This window comes from Cyprinus carpio, chromosome B2 (genome assembly GCF_018340385.1).
Source record: "Cyprinus carpio isolate SPL01 chromosome B2, ASM1834038v1, whole genome shotgun sequence".
NCBI classification, from domain to species: domain Eukaryota; kingdom Metazoa; phylum Chordata; class Actinopteri; order Cypriniformes; family Cyprinidae; genus Cyprinus; species Cyprinus carpio.
In genome coordinates this window covers 28,385,829-28,410,703 of record NC_056598.1, presented here as the reverse complement: position 1 = coordinate 28,410,703, position 24,875 = coordinate 28,385,829, and the positions used below count along the sequence as shown (strand labels likewise).

Below are 24,875 nucleotides of genomic sequence, written 5' to 3'. Positions count from 1 at the left end.
CCTACAGGCCGATATTTTTGTTAGTGGCAGTAGTATTAGCTTCCGCTAAGAAAAACGGACCATTAGTAGGCTACAGACATTGCAAAAAACGGTTGACCTGGGTTACAGTAACAACAATAACATAATAATGTACTGGTGTTATTAATCTACAGTTCACTTCTTTTTAATTTCTCTTTCAATGTTCTTTGTGTTTCTTCCCTCGATGTTTTTTTTTTTTTTTGTTTTTTTTGTTTCTGTAACACTTTAAGCGTATTTTGTTCACCAGTCGTTACTCACTGACACTTTTTCGGTCACATGATTTCAGCACCAAGGACAGCGACAAACGACCAAAATACACAAAAAAGGATTTTGGCAGTTATAAATTATATATATATATATGTTATTATTAGCTGCGTTCAAAATGTTACATTTAATTAAAATGGTACTTGCATATATATATATATATATATATATATAAATATTGTATATATGTGTGTGTGTGTGTGTGTGTGTGTGTGTGTGTGTGTGTGTGTGTGTGTGTGTTATTATTAGCTGCGTTCAAAATGTTACATTTAATTAAAATGGTACTTGCTTTTTCTTTGTTACTAATCATAAAATTTATTAGCAATTGATTTGAAAATTGTTTCTAGATTTTTTTTGTTTGTTTGTTTTGTTTCAGTGCAATTAAATAATTAAATAAATATATATATTCATCAATTAAATATATAATATATATATATATATATATATATATATATATATATATATATATATATATATATATATATATATATATATATATATATATATATATATATTTAATGAGTTATATAACTCATTAATGAGTTATATAACTCATATGCTTTATAAGTATTAATAAACGTTAATATGCATGCTAGTTAACAAACAGAGAGTATATTATGACATATTACAAGGTAGTTGAAAAGTACATGTCCAAGAACATAGTAATACCATAAAGACCATAACTTCACACCTATAAAATACATAGTTCAATCAAAACAAACAACATGGAATAGCTCTTCATTTTTACTTTGTATGTTATAACAAATCAATCACTGCAAAAGCCCTCACAGAGAAACTTCATACTCCATTAAAACACTTCTTGTAGGGAGCAGGGAGGAGCGGTACAGCATAATAACACAAACTCACCATCCATTTCTTTCTTTTACAGTCTAATTACATGAAAAAAACATTTAAATCTAGTGAGAAGCGGGTGATTCGTTTGTTTTAACTGTCATCTTTGTGTATTGATGTGTGTGTTTATTCCATAGAGATAAAGACAGCGTATTGTGTCAAATAACTGATTTGTTCTTTGCTCCTTGGGTGACTCTCATCCAATAGCAAAGACGAATCGAGTGTCATCCTACTTTAATAATGCATCTCTCCCCGACTGATAATAACACAATTTATTTCAGGACCAAGCCTTGCTGTTAATGAATGTTTCGACAGAAACAGGCTCTTCATAAATGATAGCCACCCAGGTGTCAACTGCATAACCCAACATCTCAATAATGCGTCCTCAGCTGCTACACTTTGTCATAAAAATAAAAGGTTTGGTGATGTCATTTCCCTTTTGTCTGAAATCCATAATACTATGGCGCACAACGGAAGGATGAGTTTTCAGCAAACAGAAATGGCACTGTCGCCATGGCGATGTGATCCTGGGATGACATTAATATTGGTTTACGAGAAGGAAGAGAAACTCTGCTTGTTCCTGTATGTTTGTTCCCCTGCGTGGAGAATGCAGCTGGAGTCTTGCTTATCTGTGCACGTAATCCCAGTTGGGCTCTTTTGATGGCTGTGTTATTGTTTATATATGGGTCGTATTAACCTCGGATGGAGCAGGGGAAAGGGGGATCAAAGCAAGCTGACCCACATTCACATACGTTCGGATCTGTGTGCATTCGGGATGATGATGTATTGTATTGTAGTGTTTGTTTGCATTTACTGTGCGTGTAAATACCCTCAGGGCTGTGCTGGTCCATGTCGACCCAAATCAGAGTAATTACACATCAGAGACCTGCGTCTGGAGTAGATGAGAGATTTGCTTCACCACGTACAAAATAAACACACATCAGTTTATAGCTTCGTTTTTCTAGACAGATTGTACCAACCGCTGCTCCAAAACCAAGACAGCTGCTTATCTGAATTTTTTATTTTAAGACAACAAACACATACTCCCAAGACTAAATACTGCTTTCCATACTAAATTGGACGTTTCAGTTGATGTATTTGACCTCTGACCTCTGACAACAAAGGCATAATGTGTGTTGAAGATGAGTTTTGGAAATTCTAGAATTACCAAAGTAAAGAGAATGCAGCATAAGGCATGTATATTTAAGTTCGTTTTCGCTTTCATGTTGTCGAACAGGAGTCTCTTATGTTTACCAAGGCTGCATTTATTTATTAATAGAATATTCCTAAATATTATTACAAATTGAAATAACTGTTTTCTGTCGTAATATATTTTAAAATGAGTTGTATCAAATGATTAATCGCGATTAATCGCATCCAAAATAAATGTTTTTGTGTGTACTGTATATGTTTATTATGTATATATATAAATACAAACATATGCATGTATATATTTAAGAAAAATATGTTGTTTATATATGAAATATATTTATATATAATATAAAATATAATAATATAAATATATAAATATATATACATGTAAATATTTTCAAAATATATACTTATGTGTGTATATATATATATATATATATATATATATATATATATATATATATATATATATATATATATATTCATAATAAATAAACGCTTCATAATAAATAAACACAAAATCTTTTATTTTAAATGTGAATCATGCTATTATTGACAGCACTATTTAAAATGTAATTTATTCCTGTGATGCTAAGCTGAATTTTCAGCATCGTTACTCAGTCTTCTACGGAAGATGATTAGGGCCAAGCAATAATAAAAAAATAAAACCATCTCGAGATTAAAGTCATTATATTGCGAGATTAAACTCGTTAAATTTCGAGAAAAAAAAGTCGAAATACAATCTTGAGAATAAACTCATTAAATTTCGAGAATAAAGTCGTTGTGTTTCGAGAAAAAACTCGTTAAATTTTAAGAAAAAAAGTCCAAAGACAATCTTGAGAATAAACTCATTAAATTTCGAGAATAAAGTCGTTGTGTTTCGAGAAAAAAAGTCGAAATGAAATGTAGAGAATAACGCATTAGATCAGTGTTCATTGCATAGGACATGGCAGAGTTGGATCACTTAGTCAAGATATATTTTAGTCAAAGCTATACTTTCTTTCAGTAACAAAGAAATACTAGCAACTTTAGCTAATTATGACAAAATAATAATTAGCACACAAACTTTAAAGAGAATTTGCAAGCGGCTAGGTCTTTTTAGAAGAAAAACTCGCTTTTGTCCAACATGCAAGGTTATCGCTGGCTTCACCCAAATGCACTCTGGCACTTGGACAGCTATGATAAATTAAAACCGTACGCCATTGCCATTAATGGCGTGTAATGTAATGAGTTTATTCTCAAGATTGTATTTCGACTTTTTTTTCTCGAAATTTAACGAGTTTTTTTTCTCGAAACACAACGACTTTATTCTCGATATTTAATGAGTTTATTCTCAAGATTGTATTTCGACTTTTTTTCTTGAAATTTAACGAGTTTAATCTCGAAACACAACGACTTTATTCTCGATATTTAATGAGTTTATTCTCAAGATTGTATTTCGACTTTTTTTCTCGAAATTTAAATAAATAAATCTCGCAATATAATGACTTTAATCTCGAGATGGTTTTATTTTTTTATTATTGCTTGGCCCTAATCCTCTTCCGTAGTCTTCAGTATCACATGATCCTTCAGAAATCATTCTAATATGCTGATTTGCTGCTCAAGAAACATTTCTTATTGTGCCCATTAATATTTTTGTGGAAACTTTGATTACACTACCATTTTAAAATGATATTTTTTAAAGAAAGTAATGCTTTTATTCAGTAAGAAAGAGACTAAAGGCATTTATAATGTTACAAAAGGTATCATATTTCTATGCACCAAGAAAATCTTGATGCTCAAGATGCATTTCTTACTGTTGTTAATGTTGAAAATAGTTGTGTTGCTCAGTATTTTGAAACTCAAAGAAAGTTCAAAAGAATAGCATTTATTTTAAAATAAAAAATATTTAATGTCATTAATGTCATTTTTATAAATTTTATGCATCCTTGCTGAATAAAGTATTAATTTCTTTAAAAAAAAAATATTGTACTGACCTTTTGAATGGTAGTATAAATATACTTATATTTAATGCATATTTAATTCATATTTAATTAAGTACAATTAAAAATTAATTTATTAATTAATCAATTCATTAAATGTAATTAAAAATTTAAATTTTTCATCCAATATTTGTGCCTGTGTTCCAAAGCAATTACTTATTAGGAGTTTAGGATTTAGCGTTCTGCCTTTTGTAAACAGCAAGGATTGGTCCATTAGGTTTTGGAGCAGAGCAGCTGTCTGTGAACTACAAAACAGTCACTATATGAGCTGTGAGTGTGTAAGTGTGCGTGTGAGATTGTGCATTTGTTTTGTGTCCATAGGCAGAGTGGTTTGTAGGGATTATTGAAACACTGAATTGAGAAAGCAAACACGCTTTTACCCTGGAGAAAGAGGTGGGCCATGACTAAAACATCTTTGAAGGATTACAGCATTGAAAAAGTGGTATTGTAGAAAGAAAACATGAGCAATGGTGTATAGACAGATGTTTTCTTTTTCACTAATCTTTGGGGTTTTGGGGGAGGGATGAAAACAAGGGCTTAAGCACAAACAGCAGAACAGCAATCACACACACACACAGACATCTGTCTCTGTGTTACTGTCTGTTCAAGGTTGAAGAATGAGCAGATTAGTGAAAGTCGTGACATTTGCCAAGTATGGTAACCCATACTCGGAATTGGTGCTCTGCATTTAACCCATCCAAGTGCACACACACAGCAGTGAGAAGTGAACACACCATGAACACACACCCGGAGCAGTAGGCAGTTATATATCCAGTACCCGGGGAGAAACTGGGGGTTCAGTGCCTTGCTCAAGGGCACTTCAGCCATGGGTATTGAGGGTGGAAGAGAGCACTGTTCATTCACTCCCTCCCACCAACTCCTGCCAGCACCGAGACTCGAACCTGCGACCTTCTGGTTACAAGTCCAACTATCTAACCATTAGGCCACAGCTGCCCCATCAAAGATGTTTATAAGCTTGTTTCTTCATGGGAACAGGTTTGGAAATATTTTACTCACCCTCAGGCCATCCAAGATGTTTATAAGCTTGTTTCTTCATGGGAACAGGTTTGGAAATATTTAGCATTACATCACTTGCTCACCAATGGATCCTCTGCAGTGAATATGTGCCCTCAGAGTCCAAACAGCTGATAAAATCATCACAATAATCCACAAGTAATCCACATCACTCCAGTCCAACAATTAATGTTTTGTTAAGTAAAAAGCTGCATGTTTGTATGAAACAAATTCACCATTAAGACGTTTTAACTTTAAACCGTTGCTTCGAGTTAAAACATGACTCCATAATCAATAATATAGCTTGAATTCCATCAGTTATCTCATCTGAATCAGGGAGAAAATAGATCAACACAGATCAAGCACTGTTTACAAGAGAAAACAGTTAAAAACAGGATTTTGTTGTGAGAGACAACTGGGGATGGACTTTTTCACTGGAGGAAGCGTTATTATGGATTATGGACTAGAAGCGATGGTTTAAAGTTAAAATGCCTTAATGATGGGTTTGTTTCTGACAAACATGCAACTTTTCACTTCACAAGATGTTAACTGATGGACTGGAGTGGTGTTGATTACTTGTGGATTATTGTGATGTTTTTATCAGCTGTTTGGACTCTCATTCTGACGGCACCCATTCACTGCACAGCATCCATTGGTGAGTAAGCAAAGTAATTCTACATTTCTCCAAATCTGTTCTGATGAAGAAACAAACTCATCTACATCTTGGATAACCTGAGGGTGAGTACATTTCACACTTTTTCATTTTCATGTGGACTATTCCTTTAATGTTGTAAGCTTTCATCTTGCGTGTCTTTGTGTAACCGTACAGTATTTCATCTATTTGTAATCAAATGAATGTCCTTCACCACTCACTCAACGCAAACACTCACAACCCATCAACACAGTCATCTGTAAATACTCCTTATTGCCTTTCAGCAGCGATCCCTCAATAGACTCATTACTATTTCAGAAATACATTGCACCACAATCGATACATTTCCATTAGCGTGATGGACGACTGTTTTTCAAATGTTCTCCTGTCTCAATAGAATCACAAGACAGCGTTTATGAGACACAAAAGTGTCATGACTAATGCTTTACTCTTGATACGACATCTGTCTTCCTGGAATTTCAGACCATTTAACTTCAGCTGATTATTCACATTCAGACACACTGCAGAGCTATTATTTTCATGTTAAAGCCTTGATGAATTCATATGGTAATGCCGCGTGTGAAAGGAGAACGGGGGAAGATGGCTACAGTAATCTTCCATCTCTTTCAGACGTTCTGAAGGCCTGTTCATCCCTCTCCGTCACTGGCTCAATCTCCTATAATTCATCATTCATATTGACTTACAAGACTTCTCAGAGGACACAAACTGCAGCCAAAGCAGGAAGCAATCCAGCAGATATGAATACCTGAATTCATAAAAAGACAAGGAAACTTTAAAACATGCTAATTTTATGCATCCCACATGCTCCATTAATTAAATAAGAAAACACACAAAAAGCCTGCTATAGTTTGTATATAAACATTCATTCACAACATGAATCCTGTGAGAATCGTCTCAAACAAATGCGAATCTGCTCATGCTAGCATTTCTAGATAGTAGGTGTATACACATTTAAGAAGGTCCTAATGAATGTCAGCATCAAAACAGTGTGGCTATATTAGAAACAGCATAGACTTAAATCTATACTACTTAAACTGTGCAGTACTGTATAAACACTCGGTACATGCAGATTATTTTTTCTTTTGTAAGAATATAATATATGGAATACTAAATTTGCTAGAATGTACAGCATAAATAGCACAGGGAGAGGAATACTGCTTTCCACAATATAATGGAATTGTTGTTTATATTGATGATAGAACTAATAATTGCCTATATTTTTGATTCATTATATGTAAATGATGATTCATTATATGTACTTTCTTCTACACTGGAAGCTCCTGTCGTCAAGTCAGATTCCTTGTGTAAATCTCTTCTGATTCTGATTCTAAAGATTTCACACAAAATGAGAATAAAACAATTCTTTCTGAGAATGAAAATTATTTATTATCTATAAATGATTATTTAAAATGACTATATTATCTAAAATTATTCAAAATATTAGATATACAATTAATCTATTTTAATTAAAAAATATTAATATATATGCATATATAAATAAAATTTTAAATTTCATATATATTAGTGCTGTCAAATGATTAATCGCATCAAAAATAAAAGTTTTTTGTGTACATAATATTTGTGTGTGTGTACTATGTATATTTATTATTTATATATAAATACACACTCATACTATATATTTATATATATATATATATATATATATATATATTATATATATATATATTAAATATTTATTTACATATATTTATATAATTTATATTATATAAAATATATTTAATATACAAATATAACAATAAACATATAAATATACACAGTACACACACAATTCATTTAAAAAAAAAAAACAAATATACACAGTACACACACATATATTATGTAAACAAAATTTATATATATAGTTTTATAATTATTTAAAATTAAAAATAATATAAATAAAATCTTTTCATAACACATATAATATCTTAATATTTTATTATATAATATATTAAACATATCATATATAATTAGTACAAAAAAGTGTTATAAATGTATTAACGAACCGCCTTGCGTGACGTCATATTTAGGGGCGTGTCATCGTGGGTTCAGCCGGACGTAAAGACGTGAACAGCAACTGTGGACATGTAATTACTGTCTGACACTTTCACAACTCTTAATTTAATTCGGACGAGTAACTTAGTTCATGTCCATTTTATCGTTTGTTGTAAATGCGAGACCGATTTCGCAAAGGTTTGCTCAGCTGTGTTAGCCGTTCCTGTTTAAAAATAACAACAACAGCTGTGATAGAGACCGCTGTGAAGAAGAAGAAGTTCATTAAAACTAAATCAAACACCGATTCAGTAATCGCTAAATCATTGTCTTTAACAGATCAACTATGTTTAACTGTTGGAGATTAAATTTAAATTCGTAAACTAGATCAAGCTTAAACTAAACGTGGGCTTGAATGAGTTCTCTGGTTGTAGCTTATTTATAATTTTACCAAAAATGCATTCTCTGGTTTCTGATACTGGAAACACGTTTAATTACGTTCATACGTTTTAAAAGAAGCCAAAAATCACTGATGTTACAACGTGTTCACAAACCAGCCTAACTAGTTCTACTTGAACGAGGCTTGTAACAAAACCCTGAAAATCTCAGAACCTCAAAAATTACATCTGAGTGCAAACAGTCTTACAAGCAGTAACAATAAATAAGCAGCTTAAAATAGTTTATAATCTCATTGTTCACTGTTGCTGATGTGGCATGTCAGTTGACCATGCATGTGTTTAATATACAGGGATTGTGCAGGTTTTAAGAAGGTAAATGTAAGAATTTTTAAGACATATTAAAGAAAATTTAGGAAATAAATTGAATGGAACACAGCACACCAATGTGGTCTCTAAATGTAAATGTCTTGTATTAGTAGTGCTTCGCTCACAGTTTGAAAATACAACTTCCAACTGATCTCCAATACTTAAATCCAACTTTTTTAAAGAAATAAATGGCTTTAGACTTAAATAGCTCTGCACCAAAACACTAAAATATAGAAATAACTTTTCCTGTGATCACAGAGTCAGATAGTGATGCTGTTCCTCAGTATCTTTGGCTTGTTTTCCAGTGCGAATATATATATATAGAGAGATTCTTATATCAAGATACAAGCAACATGACATACAGTAAGAAGTCGTGTTTCAAGAGAAATTGATCAAAAGTGAGTTTGTGATTAAAACAAGAACAATCTGTTTATTTCAAAGGGAAGACACATTTTCATACTGACAAATATTTGTTCTTGTTTTAAGCCTAAACCCACTTAAATTTGCTCAGAAAACAAGATATCATATGTTCAATTTGCATCTCAAGTAAATGTATCTTGATTTAAGGATGTTTAGATATTTGTATTGGAAATCAAGGCAAAAATACTGATGATGGTGTTCATTTTTTTTGCAGTGCATGCAACATTTAACCTAATGCCATGACTTTGTAAATTTAAGACTTTCTGCTCTGATTTAAGAGGCTTTTTATGCATTCATGTGTGCACGGGTGAATTAAGATCCACAGAAACCACGTATATATCTATTATTCTGGCCTCAGTTTTACTTCTGTATATTGCAGGGAGGACACGCTGCTGTGGATTGTGGGTGTGTTGTTACTCCTGTTCTGCAGTCTGGATGTGTGGTATTACTTGCGGGTAGTGGTTGTGCTGGTCAGGGCCTGGTTCCTCTCACCCGTATTTGACATCACAGCAGAGCAGACCGCTAGCGGACGAGTGGTTCTCCATGACCTTGACCTTTGCCACATGAACAATGCACGCTACCTACGTGAGTGTGACTTTGCCCGTTTCTCTTTGTACACTCGCAATGGGGTGTTCAAGGCTTTAAGAGCTCTAGGGGCCACCGTGGTCGTTGGGGCAACTACCATCCGCTACAGACGGCCGCTGTGTGTCGGTGAGGCGTTTGAGATTCGCAGTCGAATCGTTTGCTGGGACGAGAAGTCTTTTTACCTGGAGCAGAGGTTTGTGTCTTGTAAAGATGGGATGGTGTCGGCTGTTATGTTCTGCAAACAGAATGTCCTGCGCAGCAGTCCGGACAAGATCCTGCAATACCTGTGCAAGAGAAAGGTGAGCAGCTAAGACTTTTAACTCTCTGGTGGTCTTCTGTTATTTTAGACTGTTTTAATTTTTTTATTTTTTTTTATTTATTATCATTGTTATGATACAACCTTTTGACATTTCTGGCATTTGCTATATAAACACACAAAAAATGATTTAAAAAATTCTATGAAAGTCTGTTTATAAATGCAGAATTGCATGATAGAAATTCACAATTCAGATAAAATTCAGAATTAAAATGTTGGTAATTCAGAATTTCAGAAAAAGAAAAAAAATTACAGCATTTTTTCCTTTTTTTTGCATTTGCATTTGCAGGTTTTCACAATTCTGATGTTTTTTTTCTTTCTCAGAATTGCAAGAAAAAAGTCCGAATTGTGACAACTGTAAAAAGTTGCAATTGCTTTTTAAATTATTTTATTCCGTAGCCGAAAAGAGCTTCGATAAAAGACTGTCATCTTAAAAAAATGTTAAAATACCGAGCAATTTTTGGGTGTTCAGTCTACAATTCAGATTCAGTGTAGTCTTTGATAATGTCTCAATATATATCCAAATGCAACTTTATAAAAGCAATTAATTATGTCTGAAAATATTTTATAAGCAAATAAAGAACACACAGCCCTATATAAACACTGTGTTAGTTATTAATAATATTAATATTAGCCTTTTCTAATATTTTCATTATTTTAAATAGAAATAAATGGTATACAATTTGGAGGTGAATATAGTGTGTAGTACCATGAAATCCCCTACGAAAGCAAAATGTTAAAAAATAAATGATTCAGTAATACAATTATTGATAATACATTTATTTCATGAAAAAGTAAAGCTTGTATTCACTTTGGGAACAAGGAAAACCAGAGTGTTAAAGAAATGGTTCACAAAAATGTTATAAATTTACATGTTGTTCCAATCTAATATTAATTCCCTTTTTTTTTTTTTAAACACTGAAGCCTGACATTTATGAACTGATTTTGTAGGTTGAAGTGCCAGAATTTCCTGAAGACCTGCAGCACTGGATCAGTTTCATCTCAGCCAGCAGTAAAGCCCTCCGGGGGGGAAGTCAGCTCGATGATAAAAAGAGCGAATGACGGCTCGCTGCCTTGAATGAACTCTCAAACACTGGTTTACAAAAGCACAAGAACATTCTGATGCACACACATTAATGTCTCAGGTGTTCGGACACTGTGATGCAAAATAAAACTGTGATCTAAAAGTCTGATTCCTGCTGCATTATGTATTGTGCATACTGTAAGACTGAGAATATGTAGAAACTATTTCTTAAAAATACATTTTTATTGTGTTTTACTGCCACTGACTGCACTGGAGTGTGAAGCATTAATAAAAAGAGAAACAAAACAATAACTAAAACAAATAACTCTGCCACTTATGCAGTTTGAGTAATTTAAGTTTCATTATCTAATCCTGTTATTCTGAGATAACTATTTCTCTTTATATTTTTGTCTGTCCTAATGCACAAATCAGAAGATTTGGTAGATTGAAATTGGATTAAATTATATATCTCAATTTCTGTAATAACTTCTACACAAAATATATATAATATATTACATATGACATACAAAACATGCCTCAGTATACAATGAACTGAGAATTATTCCAACACATTCAAGCAGCAGCAAAAAAAAATATCTGTTAAAAAAAAAAATATTACTAATTTATTAAATGCTTTAAAAACAATTAAAACAGTTGTCATCATTGTCAAATCATAACGATGCAACAACAGTCCAGAGGAAGTGCAGTTCTTTAGCAAAGCCATTGTTCTTATTGCTTTTAAGTTTGTAGAGAATTCAAGAGATTCAAAATGCATTTTCTTGTCAAGTTTGAATCTCAAAAAAAGAGGTTTGCATTTAGGAAATTTATATAAATCAAATTTTGTCTTGGAAGCGGTGATGGCATTAAGACGTCACGCCGCTCCTAAGGCGGCCTGGCCCGCTGACGTAGTCACGTGACCTCGTCAGATCCAATCAGAGCGCAGTTTCTGCCAGTGCGGAAGTGCGTGAAGCCGGTGTCTTGCGGATGTCAATCGTGTAAGTAACGAATATCATATTTGACAATATTATGATTATGAACACTAATAAACGCACGTCGTTTATCAATTTACACGTATTAAAACTTAAACCTGTCTACTTAGGATAGGTTTCGTTGCTCGACCTTGTCTATGAACCACATGTACATCTGATATTTAATCTAAACGTTGATTTTTAATTAATTTCCGATATGAATGAATGATGTGAGGTACTTCCATAGCTGTTTTTAAATATGTGTAAATTTTTATATTTATTAAAAAAAGATGCAATGATGTCCTGCGTGTTGTCCATGATGTGAATAATTAATCATCTTCACTGTGCAACAGAAGCATGCTGCTGTGGATTCTGTCCGGCTTTCTGCTTCTCTTCAGCAGTTTTGACGTCTGGTACTTCTTGAGAGCGACGTGGATGGTGATCAAGTCCTGGTTCCAGGGGCCGGTTCGAGATGTTCTGGCGGAGCAGGTGGTTCACGGAAGGGTTTTCCTCCACGACCTGGACTTTATGTGTCACATGAATAACGCCCGCTATCTGCGCGAGTGCGACTTCGCGCGCTACGCGTACTGCACGCGGAACGGGCTCTTCCTGGCGGCGCGTGCGTTTGACGCCTCCATGCTGATCGGAGCCACCACCATCCGGTACCGGCGCTCGCTGGCGTTCGGCGAGGCCTTCGAGCTGCGCACGCGGATCGTGGCGTGGGACGAGAAGTCCTTCTACCTGGAGCAGAGGTTCGTGTCCAAGACAGACGGGTTCGTTTCTGCTGTCATGCTGTGCAGGCAGAATGTCATTGGCGGAAATCCACAGACGATCTTGGATCACCTTTGCAAGAGGAAGGTATGGATTATATCGAATTCACATGTGCTTATGTATTTTGTGCATTAAACTTTTTCTTTTCTTTTCTTTTCTTTTCTTTTCTTTTCTTTTCTTTTCTTTTCTTTTTTTTTTACTTTTTAAAGCCCCAAATATGCTCATCCCTGTGCAAGAAAACCCCATCCTAAAATTTAATAATGTTTGTGCTTGTACATTTACTTATTTATTTATTTGAAATGTGTTATTTTTATTTTAGACAAATTTTATTGTAATCTTATATATTTATTTATTTTTCACTTGTTACTTTTGCATTTTTTGACACCAAATGAGCTCATTCTCATGCTTGGGGCCCCCATTCTAAAACTGAAAAGGCATTTGTATATTTTCATGTAAAAGACATATTATTTATAAATTTATGTAAAATATTAGTTTGAAAATATTTAGTTGTAGTGCACAAGATTAATTATGTTTTTTTCTTCTACTCACTGTATTACTGTACTATTAGATATATCTTTTTTTTTTTTTACAATTATTTAAATAAAATGTATATTTTTAATTGTAATAATTTTATATATTTATTTTTATTATTTGTTTGGGAACCACAAATATGCTTATCCTAACATTGAAAAGGCATTCATGTATAAAGACAATGTATACTGTGAAAATTAATATTACAAATATATGTAAAATATAATTTGGAGAATTTTTTTATTATTCTATATAATTACAGTAATTTATTTTACTAAAGTATATATTATTATTATTGTTGATGTACTATTTAATTAATTATTAATTTATTAATTTTTTGGACCCTCTGAAGACCCAGTTAATACAGTGAAAAATGTATATTATAAATATGTGTAAAATATTATTTAAAAAATAATTGTATTACTATTTTTACCTACTCAGTAGTACTGTACTATTAGGTATTTTTTATTTCTTTTAATAAAATTGTTTTATTTCAATTTTATTTCTTTATAATAATAATTATTATTATTATTGATGTTGTTGTTATTAATTAATTTATTTTACAAACTTTTACACTGTTTTTCTCTAAACATTTCCATGGACCCTCTGTAGGTCCTCAGACCCTAGTTTGAAAACCCCTGCATTAGAGCCCTAACAAACAGTAGCATGGTAATACTTTGCTTTTTGGATATATATCATGGTAATACCATGACCCTCCTTGGCTTACCGTGAACATGGTAATCATTTCAAGACACTTTGATAATACCATATTGTTAGACGTGTACTATGGTAATACCGTGGGTATGTTCCTGTTGATCTAACATACAGTATATGCGTCTGTGATCTGAAGTGGATTGCCCTGAGATTTCAGAGGATCTTCAGCACTGGATCAGGTTCATCTCTGCCAGCAGTCAGGCTCTGAGAGCAGAGAGTGGACTGGATGAAAAGACCAAATGATCATTTCAAAGACTCTTACCGTAAGCCTTCCTTCTGCATGTAAGTTTCCCGTGATGCTAACCTTGAAACCATAACTCTCTAATGTCCGTTTTAAAGTTACAAAAAGGTTTTCTGGTCCAGAACCTGTGGCTGTTGGCAGCTTCAGTGTTTACTCCACCACACCAGCCCTCCGTATAGTTGATTTGTTTAAAAGTATTACAAGGTCATTATTGTAATTACAAAATCCGTTCCAGAAGCTGCAAGAAATATGACTGACAAACCACTGAGCATGAATATCTGTTGAGCGCATGAATGAATGTTGAATACTTGACTCCATTGACTTGAACGCTGGGGGTTTTGAACTCTCCTATGACCAAATACGCACATTAACGTAAGATAAATTGCATCGAAAAGATTTGCACTGAGTATTTTAATAGTATAAAAGGTAGATGAGTTCTGAGCAGTGAATTGGAACAAGTGTATTGTTTTATCATATCACATCATGGATTTGTTGTGCTGGTCAGATATGTTAATGTAGTTATTTATTCCAATTTAAAACTGAAACGGTTTATTATTGTTGTTATTTATGAAATGGGAACATGTATTTATTAAAACAAAATTCTGAGATTTGCATAATTTGTTTGAGAAGAGTCTGTATGTAAAGTAATTTAAGCACCTGTAATGAAACTTGAAGACTTGCGTTATGAAATAAAGTATTATAAATAATGTTTGTATGTTTCTGAGTCATTAGAAGCATTTGTTTATAAACGGTGTTCATGTATCTGGATCATGTGAGAGCAGCACTACTGCCATCTAGTGTGAAAACACTGTCATATCATGCTCTCAAACTGAAGAGTTGAATTAAAAATGTACACATATTGCAGACTGGCATTATATTTGGTTTGTCCCTTTTTTGAATCAATGGCAGCAGCACTGAACAAAACCTGATGTTCATGTCCTGCAGCATAACTTGAGATGTTCCTAAGAGCATCTTAAACTTCAGTGTAAGCAAGAAAATCTGACAAATTCTGTACAAAGGAGTTCTTATCTGACTAAACATGCAAACAATAATAATAATAATAAAAAAATATTCACTTTACAACAATTTTTCTTTATTTTAGTTTTATATTTTATTCTTTTTGTTTTTAAGAAAAAAATGGGAAAAACATGGTTTATTTGCAGGTTTAAAACAGATTTTGAGTTCAGTGATTTTTTTTGTGTTGACTGGATATTAAATAAAATATTTAACAAATATTTATAAATTTATATATATATATATATATATATATATATATATATAGCCTTGTGTAAGTATTCATACCCCTTCATTTTTTTTTCATGTTTTGTTACCTTTCTGTCTTATGTTAAACTGCTCTAAATTACTTTTTTTGTCACATCAATCTACTCTCCATACACCATTATGGTAAAGCAAAAAAAAAAAAATGGTTTTTTAACATCTTTGCAAATTTATTAAAAAATAAAAAAACTTGGTATATAAAAAAAAAAAAAAAAAAAAAAAAAAAAGATTCCATGGCATAAGTATTCACACCCTTATCTGGAACAGTTGAAATTTAGCTCAGGTGCGCACATATTGCTTTTTAAATGTCACTATACTTCAAGTGAAGATAACCTGTGGCAAATTCAGATTCATTGTGTGTGTGTGTATGTACACATTTTTAAATTAAATAATAAACCTTTATACTAAATGAATTTTATTTATATTCATAAATGTATAAATATGATATATATTATAATATATATATATATATATATATATATATTATATATATATTATATATATATATTATATATATATATAATTGTATTTTAATATATAATTATATTAATCAATATATCAATATATAATGATATAATATATCACATACTATATATAAATATATATAAAATATAATATAATCTTATATGCAGCTATATATATATATATAGATATATATATATATATATTTATTACTATTATATAGATAATATATATATATATATAACATTTTAATTGATTTAAATTTACTTAAATGTAAATATAAACACTTTAATAAATGTTTTTAAAATCTAAAATGCTTTTTTTATTTAAAATAAATATAATACATTATATAAAATATGTATTTTATTTCTTTGTTATTATTATTTATTTATGTGCTGATTTTGTGGTGACATACGACCTAGACTCTTTTTTTTTGAGCTGCACTAATTCTTACAGAACTCTTATTTTAACTGCAGTCAGCGCAGTGTTTTTTCTGACATGCTCAGTTGTTGTGCAGAGCAGCTGTTCAGCCCCTCCCCCTCCTGTCAGACTGCGGTCACGTGACTCGCTTCCTGCATAAACAAAGCTTGCCTGGGCTACATTCTGCAACTGGGTTGGACGGCGAGAATCGTTTTAAAATGGCGCAAGCTGGGGTTTTCCTGGAGCACGACCAGTTCAACTGTTCCATATGTTTGGATGTCTTAAAGGACCCTGTGACTATTCCATGTGGTCACAGTTATTGTAAAGGCTGCATTAAAGGCTACTGGGACCAGGATGACTATCTGGGGATCTATGGCTGTCCTCAGTGCAGGCAGAGCTTCGCTCCCAGACCCATGCTGGGCAGGAACACGATGCTGGCAGATGTGGTGGAGAAACTGAAGAAGACGGGGCTCCACACTGGACCGACAGCGTCTGATCCGACCCAAGCCGAGCCCGGGGATGTGGAGTGTGATGTTTGCTCTGGGACGAAAAACAAAGCCTTTAAATCCTGCCTGGTGTGTCTGGCGTCTTACTGCGAGACCCACCTTCAGCCCCACTACGAGTCTCCTGCCTTTCAGAAACACAAGCTGGTGTCTCCTTCAAAGATGACACAAGAACAGCTCTGCTCTCGCCATGAGAAACTCCTGGAGGTGTTTTGCCGCACGGATCAGCAGTGCATTTGTTATCTTTGTTTAACTGATGAACACAAAGGACACGACACTGTTCTAGCTACAGCAGAGATGAATGAGAAAAAGGTATTGTTGTAGACCGTTTCTAGAGTGGGAGTGCTGTTTTGTGAGTCAGGAGAAATATGACACGTTATGTAACCTTGTGTTTTTTTTTCTTTTCCCAGAATGCTCTGGTGGAGATACAGAGGATTTCCCAGCAGAGGATTCAGGAGAGAGAGAAGGAGCTGGCCGACCTGAGAGAGGCTACACAGATGCTCACTGTGAGTGTGTGTGTTTGTGTGTGTGTGTGTGTGTGTGGGTGTATAAATGTTGATATGAAGAAAAAAAGTTTGGTTCTTTTAACAAATTAAAGGTGCATTAAATTGATCAAAAGTGACAGCGAAGACATTTATAATGTTACAATAGATTTCTATTTCAAATAAATGCTGTTCTATTTAACTTTTCATTTATCAAAGATTCCGTAACAGAGCTGCATCCTGGTTTCCACAAAAATGTAAATAAGATTTTTTTTTTTTTTGATATTTTATTTATTTTATTTATTTATTTTGAGTAGCAATTCAACATATTAGAATGATTTCTGAAGATTCATGTGACGATGAAGACTGGAGTATAAAATAGAAAAATAATAAAATAACAGAATAACAGAGATAAATTACATTTCAAAATGACATAAAAGTTATTTAAAATGGTAATAATATTTAATATATGTATACTATAGATATATATACTATAGATAGATGGGTAGATAGATAGGTAGGTTTTTTTTGTTAAAGGAAAAAACACAGTCAAGTCTAACAAATTACTTTTCTCAAAAGTTTTTTATCTTTTAAAGCTCTTGTCAGTAATTCAAATCATAGCTGTCAATATCTCAAATTAAATGGGCCTGTCCTCAATAAAATAATAAAAAAATATTTTTAATTAAATATTTTATTTAAAAACTATTTTTTATAAGATAACCAAAGTCTTTGTCATATTTATATGTTAATGACTCTTGTTTTGATTGGCTACAGAGCTGGAGTCAAGACCTAGACCAAAACCAGACCCCTTACACCTAGACTAGACTGAATAAGACTAAACTAAAAGATTCAGATCCAGAGTAGACCCCTTTAGTCCCAGATCCAGACTAAGACCTTTTGGTCCATAAACCGGGCTGTCTATTCTAATTCAACTAAAATAGCAAAAAAAAAAAAAAGTATTCATTTAAAAAAAAAAAAAAATTCCCCAATTTTTTAATAGTTTTTTTTTTTTTAAAGCATTTTTTAAATATATTTTTTCATACACATTGACCCTTTTCCATTATAAATCTAGTAATACGCTTGAAATCCCTTGCAAGTATCATACAATTAGTTCAGCTATGACTGTGACCCTGACCGGGTCTCTCGGCTAAGGCTGTGTAAAGGTTTCTGAATAACTCTTTTTGCACTTTAGTTTCAGTGAACATTCTGCTTGGATTGAGTTCTGAAAGTTTAAGCACGTCTGCACAGTACATCAAACCCCTACTTCAAAAGAGCAATAAAATCCTGTTTCCCGCTGCATGACCTCTTTAAAGCCGAAGTCACGCTTTATCATTCCTCTTTTGTCTCCTCTCAGCTCTCCGCACAGACGGCCCTCGAGCAGAGCGAGCGCATCTTCACAGAGCTGGTGTGCTCTATAGAGCGCCGGCGCGCTGAAGTGACGGAGCTGATCCGGGGTCAGGAGAGGGCGGCAGTGAGCCAAGCTGAAGCACTCCTTCAACAACTGGAGCAGGAGATAACAGAGCTGAAGAAAAGACACGCTGAATTAGGAGAGCTTTCACAAACAGAGGACCATATCTCCTTCCTTCAGGTAATGCTGCCGCTTGTTCACAAATTGCTTTCTTATCCAAAGTCTCAGGAGTATCCTGAGGTTAAGTGCCTTAAGCACACAGTGGTGATTAGTTTATGAAGCACATTTTCTGTGGTTTGAACCTAATCAGTGTTTTGGTGAGCAGCCCAGATCTTTAACCGCTAAGCAGCACTTAATCCATTGTAAAGTTTTATTGTTAGACTGCTCAGTTTAGTTCACCAAAAGAGGAAAACTGTCATTAATTCCTCACCTTCGTGTTGTTTCAAACCTGCATGACTCTATTTTTTGATGAAACGCAAAAGAAGATATTTTGCAGAATTTCTACGCTGACTTTTCCATATCTAGAAAACATATAACAACCATGGGCTGTCAAAGTCAAACAGGACAGTAAGGCACCATTTTTTGGTAACAGTTTACTTAAAGCCTTTATTCATAATGAATTTTAAAACTAGTTTTAATATATTAATTATGCCTTGTAATGCACCTTATAATGCCTTGTATAATCTCATGAAAAAATTGTTCCCACAGTTTTAATACATGAATATACTTATCTATTCATTCTCACACATTTATAAAGTGTATTAAAACACATGACAAATAAACCTAAAAAAAAATAAATTGCGAAATATAAACTTAAACAGTCAGAATTGATATAAATGTACAATTCTGAATAAAGTCTGAATTGAGTCACAATTGCAAGATGTAAACTGCAAAAAACTGAATTGCAGTAATACGAGAAATAAACTTGTAATTGTGAGAAATAGTCAGAATTGTTATATATGTAACTTTATATTGTGAGATATAAACTATGAACACTCAATTGTGTGAAAAAAATTCTAGGATATAAACTTAATAAAGACAGAAGGAAATAAAGACAGAATTGTGTGTTATGATTTAATTCCGAGATATTGTGAGGAATACATTGTAAATTGTAAAAACTAAAAACTGCAAGATGTTACTTCAAAACTGCAAGTTATAAACTCAATAAATAAATAAATAAAAGTCTAAATTGTGTTATGAACTCACAACTTGAGAAAAAAGACAAAACTGTGAGTTTTTAACTCAAAATTGTAAGATATGAACTCAGAATTGTGAGGGAGGAAAACATCTGAACTATGACAGGTTTGGTTTACTCAGAATTGCGAGGTTAAAATTTGGAATTTCAAGATAGTCCAATTAATTTTTTTTTTTTTTGTGCTGTCAAACTATTAATCGCGATTAACCGCATCCAAATTAAAAGTTTTTGTTTACATAATATATGTGTGTGTACTGTTTAAATTTATTATGAATTTATAAAGACACACATATGCAAGTATATATTTAAGAAAAATATATTACGTTTATATATTAAATATATTTGTGTGATATAATATTTTCAAAATATATACTGTATGTATGTGTCTTTATATATTCATAATAAATATACACTCTACGCACACACACACATTATGTAAACCAAAAACTTTTAATTTGAATGCGGTTAATCGTGATTAATCATTTGACAGCACTATATATATATATATATATATATATATATATATATATATATATATATATAATATATATATATATATATATATATATATATATATATATATATATATATATATATATTTTTATTTTTTTTTTAATGGTGGAAACAATCTCTTTTGCACTTATACTTTCAAACTTCCAGATATTTGTTGAGTATTAAAAATGTTCACTTTTGGGTGACCAATTCCTTCAGATGTGACTCAAAATTGTGAGATATAACCTCGTAAATATAAGACGTAAAGTAAGAATTGTGAATTATGAACTCGCAATTGTGAGAGCAGTCCGAATTACAAGATTCAACCACGAAACTTTCTACAAAACTGCAAGGTATAAACATTTATACAAGGAATAAATTCCTTCACATCAGATCGTAAGCTTAAACAAAAAAATATTTTTTTTTTTTTTTTTTTTTTTTTTTTTTTGCTGAAGAAAGGCTCTTAGCAAACCTTTCGATCTCCTGATTTTTTATTTTTTTTTCTCCCAAAACTTCAAAGGACTCAAAGAGAGACACGGAATTGAGATTGCATCAATGTCTGCTTTTGTGAACTGAAACCCGTATCAGGAATTGTATTTGGATTGCATACCATTTTTGATTCATGAAAGTTTGAAGTCAGACCACTGCCTAGAGCTAACAGTTTTGATTCTATAATTCTGTCTTTCACCGTTGTTCTGGTTCAGAACTGCAGGTCTCTGTGTACTCAGCCTGTGCCTGTTAAATTGCCAAACATCACCTCTGACCCAAACTTTGGATGCATGATGGCGGCGCTGACAGAGTTCCAGGCTCTCCTCGAGGACGTCTGCCAGGGAGGATTTGTCAATATCTCAGAGAAAGGTGAACAGACTTGCATTCTGAGACAATATTTCATTGTTTTGTGAAATTACTTTGAATACTTGATCTAACCCTCCGTTCCGGTTTGCAGTGAATGATGTTACTATTATTGAGAGCACCAAAGCGAGGACAGATTCAGAGTCCATTACAGGTAAGAGTCCATTGAATTAAAAATGCATTAAATTAAGACTTGCATATACAATCTGTTCTAATACCTAGTGAACTTGAACCACAATTTCTGATTACCTGATTATTTATCAGTGCTTAAAATAAACATTATTTTCTTAGATTGAAGAACATTTTAAAAATATAAAGAGCCTTTTTTGGAATGTACTCAAAGAGAGACACAGAATTGGGATTGCATCAATCCATTTATACAAGGAATAAAGTTTTTCCTTTAGATGTGAGCGAATGCTAAAGAAAGGCTCCTAGCAGACCTTTCGATCTCCTGCTTTTTTTTTTTCTTTGTTTTTCTTCTTTTCATGGCTTTACTCATTTATCAATTGAAAAATACATTCAATTGATAAATGAGTAAAGCCACATTGTTACAAAATCATTTAAAAAAAAAAAAAAATATATATATATATATAAGTAGAAACCAGTTATATAAAATCGCAATAATATTTCACAAAAATGCTGTTTTGACTGTTTTGGTTTCAAAGAAAGAGATACCCAGAATTTATTTAATTAGCTTTCAGGCGATGTATAAATCTCAATTTTGGAAAATTGACACTTAAGACTGGTTTTGTGGTTCAGGGTCACATTTAATGAAACTCAAATGTAAATATTCGAATAATTTGAGATACGAATCTAGAATATGTGAAAGTTTCTCTTTTTGAAATGTAAAAAAGAAAAAATTCACGATATATAATTTTTTTGAGATGCACCTATGTATATATGTGTGTGTGTGTGTGTGTGTGTGTGTGTGTGTGTGTGTGTACTATTCAACATTTGAAGTGGATTTAAACCTTTCATCATATGTATGTATATATAAGCCTAAGCCTAAAGTTTTGAACAGTAGTGTGGAATATGATGCTTAAAATGCTCACAACATATAAAATAGTCTTAAAATTAAAAATGTATAGATGATGTTTCATTTTCATCTAATAAAATTAATATTTTATTATTATTATTGTTATTATTTTTTTTTTAATTACATGTGAAGAAGCTTGCAGTGCTAACAGGATGAATTGTTTATTTCATAGCTTCAGCACCGGTCTTTGGTCAGGCTGTACAGAACCCGTTTACCATTAGCGTCCCGACAATTAGTGTGTTTCCATTCTCATCATTTGGTGAGTATCAGGAAAAACTTTTATTGTACACTTTAAAAAGTCAGTAAAAATATGGGCCAATGTTCTGTGTGAATATTTTTTTTTTTTATGTCTGTAAATATACAGTAACAGACTTGCCAGGACATTTTTCTACAGATTTTTTCCTCTTACAGTGTAGAATGTTGACCATCTCTGAGCCCCTTTTTTTTGCATACAGTAAATAATTGTTATCTTCCTTTCTTTTTCTCTTCAGGATCCAGATCACAAGCTCCTCGTCAGAAACTGCAGCCACGTAGGAGGCGAAGGTAGCCTTAAGATCGGCCTGAGAAATGCCTGATTAGAATTCAGTCAAGAGGCCAAAGTCGGTTTGTGGCAGTTTTTTGGAACATGTACATTTTCATGGTTAAAAAAGAAAAGAAAGCTATATTAACCGCAAACTCTTATTACTAAATAAGACAGAAATGTAAATGCAGATGCGTTTCAGTGTCTGCCGTCCAAGTCTCAACGATATTAACTTTTAAACTTATGTTAATCTTACAATTACAGATGTGTTTGGAGTGAAATTTGCAATATTGTGCGATCAAAACTTTTAAAAATAATTGCCTGTTGATTAAACTATGATTATAGTATTTTCTTAAGTATTAATCATACACATTATAGAGTGTTATACTTGTGTAAATGATCAGTGTTTTATTCACTGACGCGTCTGTCTATTAACAGATGTTCATTTTAGCTTTATACTGTATGTTTGAGATGTATTTGTGTGTATTAAGCATTGTTTAATTGCAAGAATTTTTAAAATTAAGTTGTTGAACACTAATTTTTCATATCATGTTTCAATTCTCAAGTTTCTTCCAAACAGTTTGATGGCTCTGGTATTTTACTGTGTAGCCAAATGAAAAAAGAAAAAAGACTAAATTATGTGTGCACTATTCAATGCACTTGACTTGAGTTTTCTTTTTTAATGTGACAAATGAACCCAAGACAGTATCAAACATGATTTTTAACATCTCTTTATTTTGGAAGCCAATTTTTGCCAAGAAACAAAAATAATCTTGGTAATCATAATTGTAAGTTGAAGTTATGATTAAAAAACATAATTATGACATGAAAAATGAAATACGATATTAAATATGAAATATGATTTAAAAAACTTATTCCATAATTATGAGTTGCTTTAATTATAATTTGTCATGATTTTGTCTCATAATTTAGACTTTGTTTCAAAATGTAATTATTATTGAATATTTACAAATGTCTACATATAGACTTTATAATTATAACTTTTTATCTCATAATTATGACTTAGTGTGTCAAATTGGATCATCAGGCTTTTGAGGAATCAAATTGGATCATCAGGCTTTTGAGGAGCTCATATATTTAGCAAGTCATAATTATAACTTTTTATGTCATAATTTCAGCTTTTCATCATCATGATTTTTAAAAAAAAGCATTTTTTTTTTTTTTTTGTATCAGAATTGGGTTCCCATACGTTCTTAATTATTTAAGCAACTAAAAAGAAGAATTTCCCAGAAACCGTTATCTGAACATCTGGAACTGCACAGATTTATGTATAATCCTCATGAAAGGCAAAATCAATCTGCACAAGGAAAAAAAAATCTCTGCCTGTAATTCTGACTGGATTGTATAATCAGTCATGTGATATTTACAGTTGCTTTAAAATAAACAAATCCGCATTAGTGTAAATACACCGGTGTAAAACATGATGAGCCTCTCTTTATAGATGTAAACTGTCTAAAACTCTGTAATTAACTTATAAATACTTAAATGCTTGAAGTTTGGGGGACAAATATAAAATTATGAATATGGCCTTGATGCTTGAATTTATTTATTTATTTTACAACTAATATAAGGTGTAAATTATTAAATCATTTATTTATGGAATTAATTTTCTTACTGACACTTGCAATGCAATGCAAGTCAGTTTGTGTGTTCTGTTTATGTTTGGCTGAAGGCCTTCTTTAATGCATTAGACCAGCTCAGGTTAGCAATGAGAAATGACTACATAATTTTGAAAACTTTGTGTTTTCATGTGTAGTAGAAAAAAACTAAGCGCTGTAAAGAAAAGGACACACAGTACAAGTTTATTAGAATCACTTTACACAGAAAAACAAGTTAGAGCACCTCAAACAAAGACCAAATAACTGCTTAGGAGTCATTTCATAATTTTGACTTTATATTATATCTTAGAATTATGACTCTCTCTCTCT

General features: G+C 32.3%; 3 protein-coding genes across 4 annotated transcripts; all 3 read left to right on the top strand.

The window, feature by feature from the left end:
• Nucleotides 1-7,925: 7,925 nt before the first annotated feature.
• On the top strand, nt 7,926-11,222 carry LOC109111885 (protein THEM6-like). The gene is made up of 3 exons (XM_019124882.2): nt 7,926-8,039; nt 9,508-10,012; nt 10,981-11,222. Coding segments are annotated over exons 1-3 (618 nt in total). The 5' UTR covers nt 7,926-8,037; the 3' UTR covers nt 11,092-11,222.
• A 754-nt stretch (nt 11,223-11,976) lies between these two features.
• Nucleotides 11,977-14,985, top strand: LOC109111860 (protein THEM6-like). 2 transcript variants are annotated; one of them, XM_042719025.1, is made up of 3 exons: nt 11,977-12,048; nt 12,375-12,879; nt 14,173-14,985. In XM_042719025.1, the coding sequence occupies exons 1-3, from the start codon at nt 12,038-12,040 to the stop codon at nt 14,278-14,280; spliced, it is 624 nt and encodes a 207-aa protein (XP_042574959.1). In that variant the 5' UTR covers nt 11,977-12,037; the 3' UTR covers nt 14,281-14,985. The 2 variants fall into 2 exon arrangements, with proteins under 2 accessions (XP_042574959.1, XP_042574960.1); XM_042719026.1 differs by having other exon boundaries at nt 11,991-12,048; nt 12,378-12,879.
• A 1,597-nt stretch (nt 14,986-16,582) lies between these two features.
• LOC109111729 (E3 ubiquitin/ISG15 ligase TRIM25-like) lies at nt 16,583-23,061 on the top strand. The gene is made up of 7 exons (XM_042719015.1): nt 16,583-17,253; nt 17,352-17,447; nt 18,778-19,011; nt 21,223-21,376; nt 21,465-21,524; nt 22,579-22,665; nt 22,898-23,061. Exons 1-7 carry the CDS (start codon nt 16,657-16,659, stop codon nt 22,951-22,953), a joined length of 1,284 nt encoding a protein of 427 aa, XP_042574949.1. The 5' UTR covers nt 16,583-16,656; the 3' UTR covers nt 22,954-23,061.
• Nucleotides 23,062-24,875: the final 1,814 nt, after the last annotated feature.

What these genes read in the sequence shown, in the direction of transcription:
- LOC109111885 (XM_019124882.2), top strand. An exon ending in AATACCTGTGCAAGAGAAAG is followed by an intron (nt 10,013 to 10,980) that starts GTGAGCAGCTAA and finishes CTGATTTTGTAG; the next exon opens with GTTGAAGTGCCAGAATTTCC.
- LOC109111729 (XM_042719015.1), top strand. Translation starts at nt 16,657, where the DNA reads ATGGCGCAAGCTGGGGTTTTCCTGGAGCACGACCAGTTCAACTGTTCC. An exon ending in AGGCTACACAGATGCTCACT is followed by an intron (nt 17,448 to 18,777) that starts GTGAGTGTGTGT and finishes GTCTCCTCTCAG; the next exon opens with CTCTCCGCACAGACGGCCCT. An exon ending in GTTTCCATTCTCATCATTTG is followed by an intron (nt 22,666 to 22,897) that starts GTGAGTATCAGG and finishes TTTTCTCTTCAG; the next exon opens with GATCCAGATCACAAGCTCCT.
- LOC109111860 (XM_042719025.1), top strand. An exon ending in ATCACCTTTGCAAGAGGAAG is followed by an intron (nt 12,880 to 14,172) that starts GTATGGATTATA and finishes CTGTGATCTGAA; the next exon opens with GTGGATTGCCCTGAGATTTC.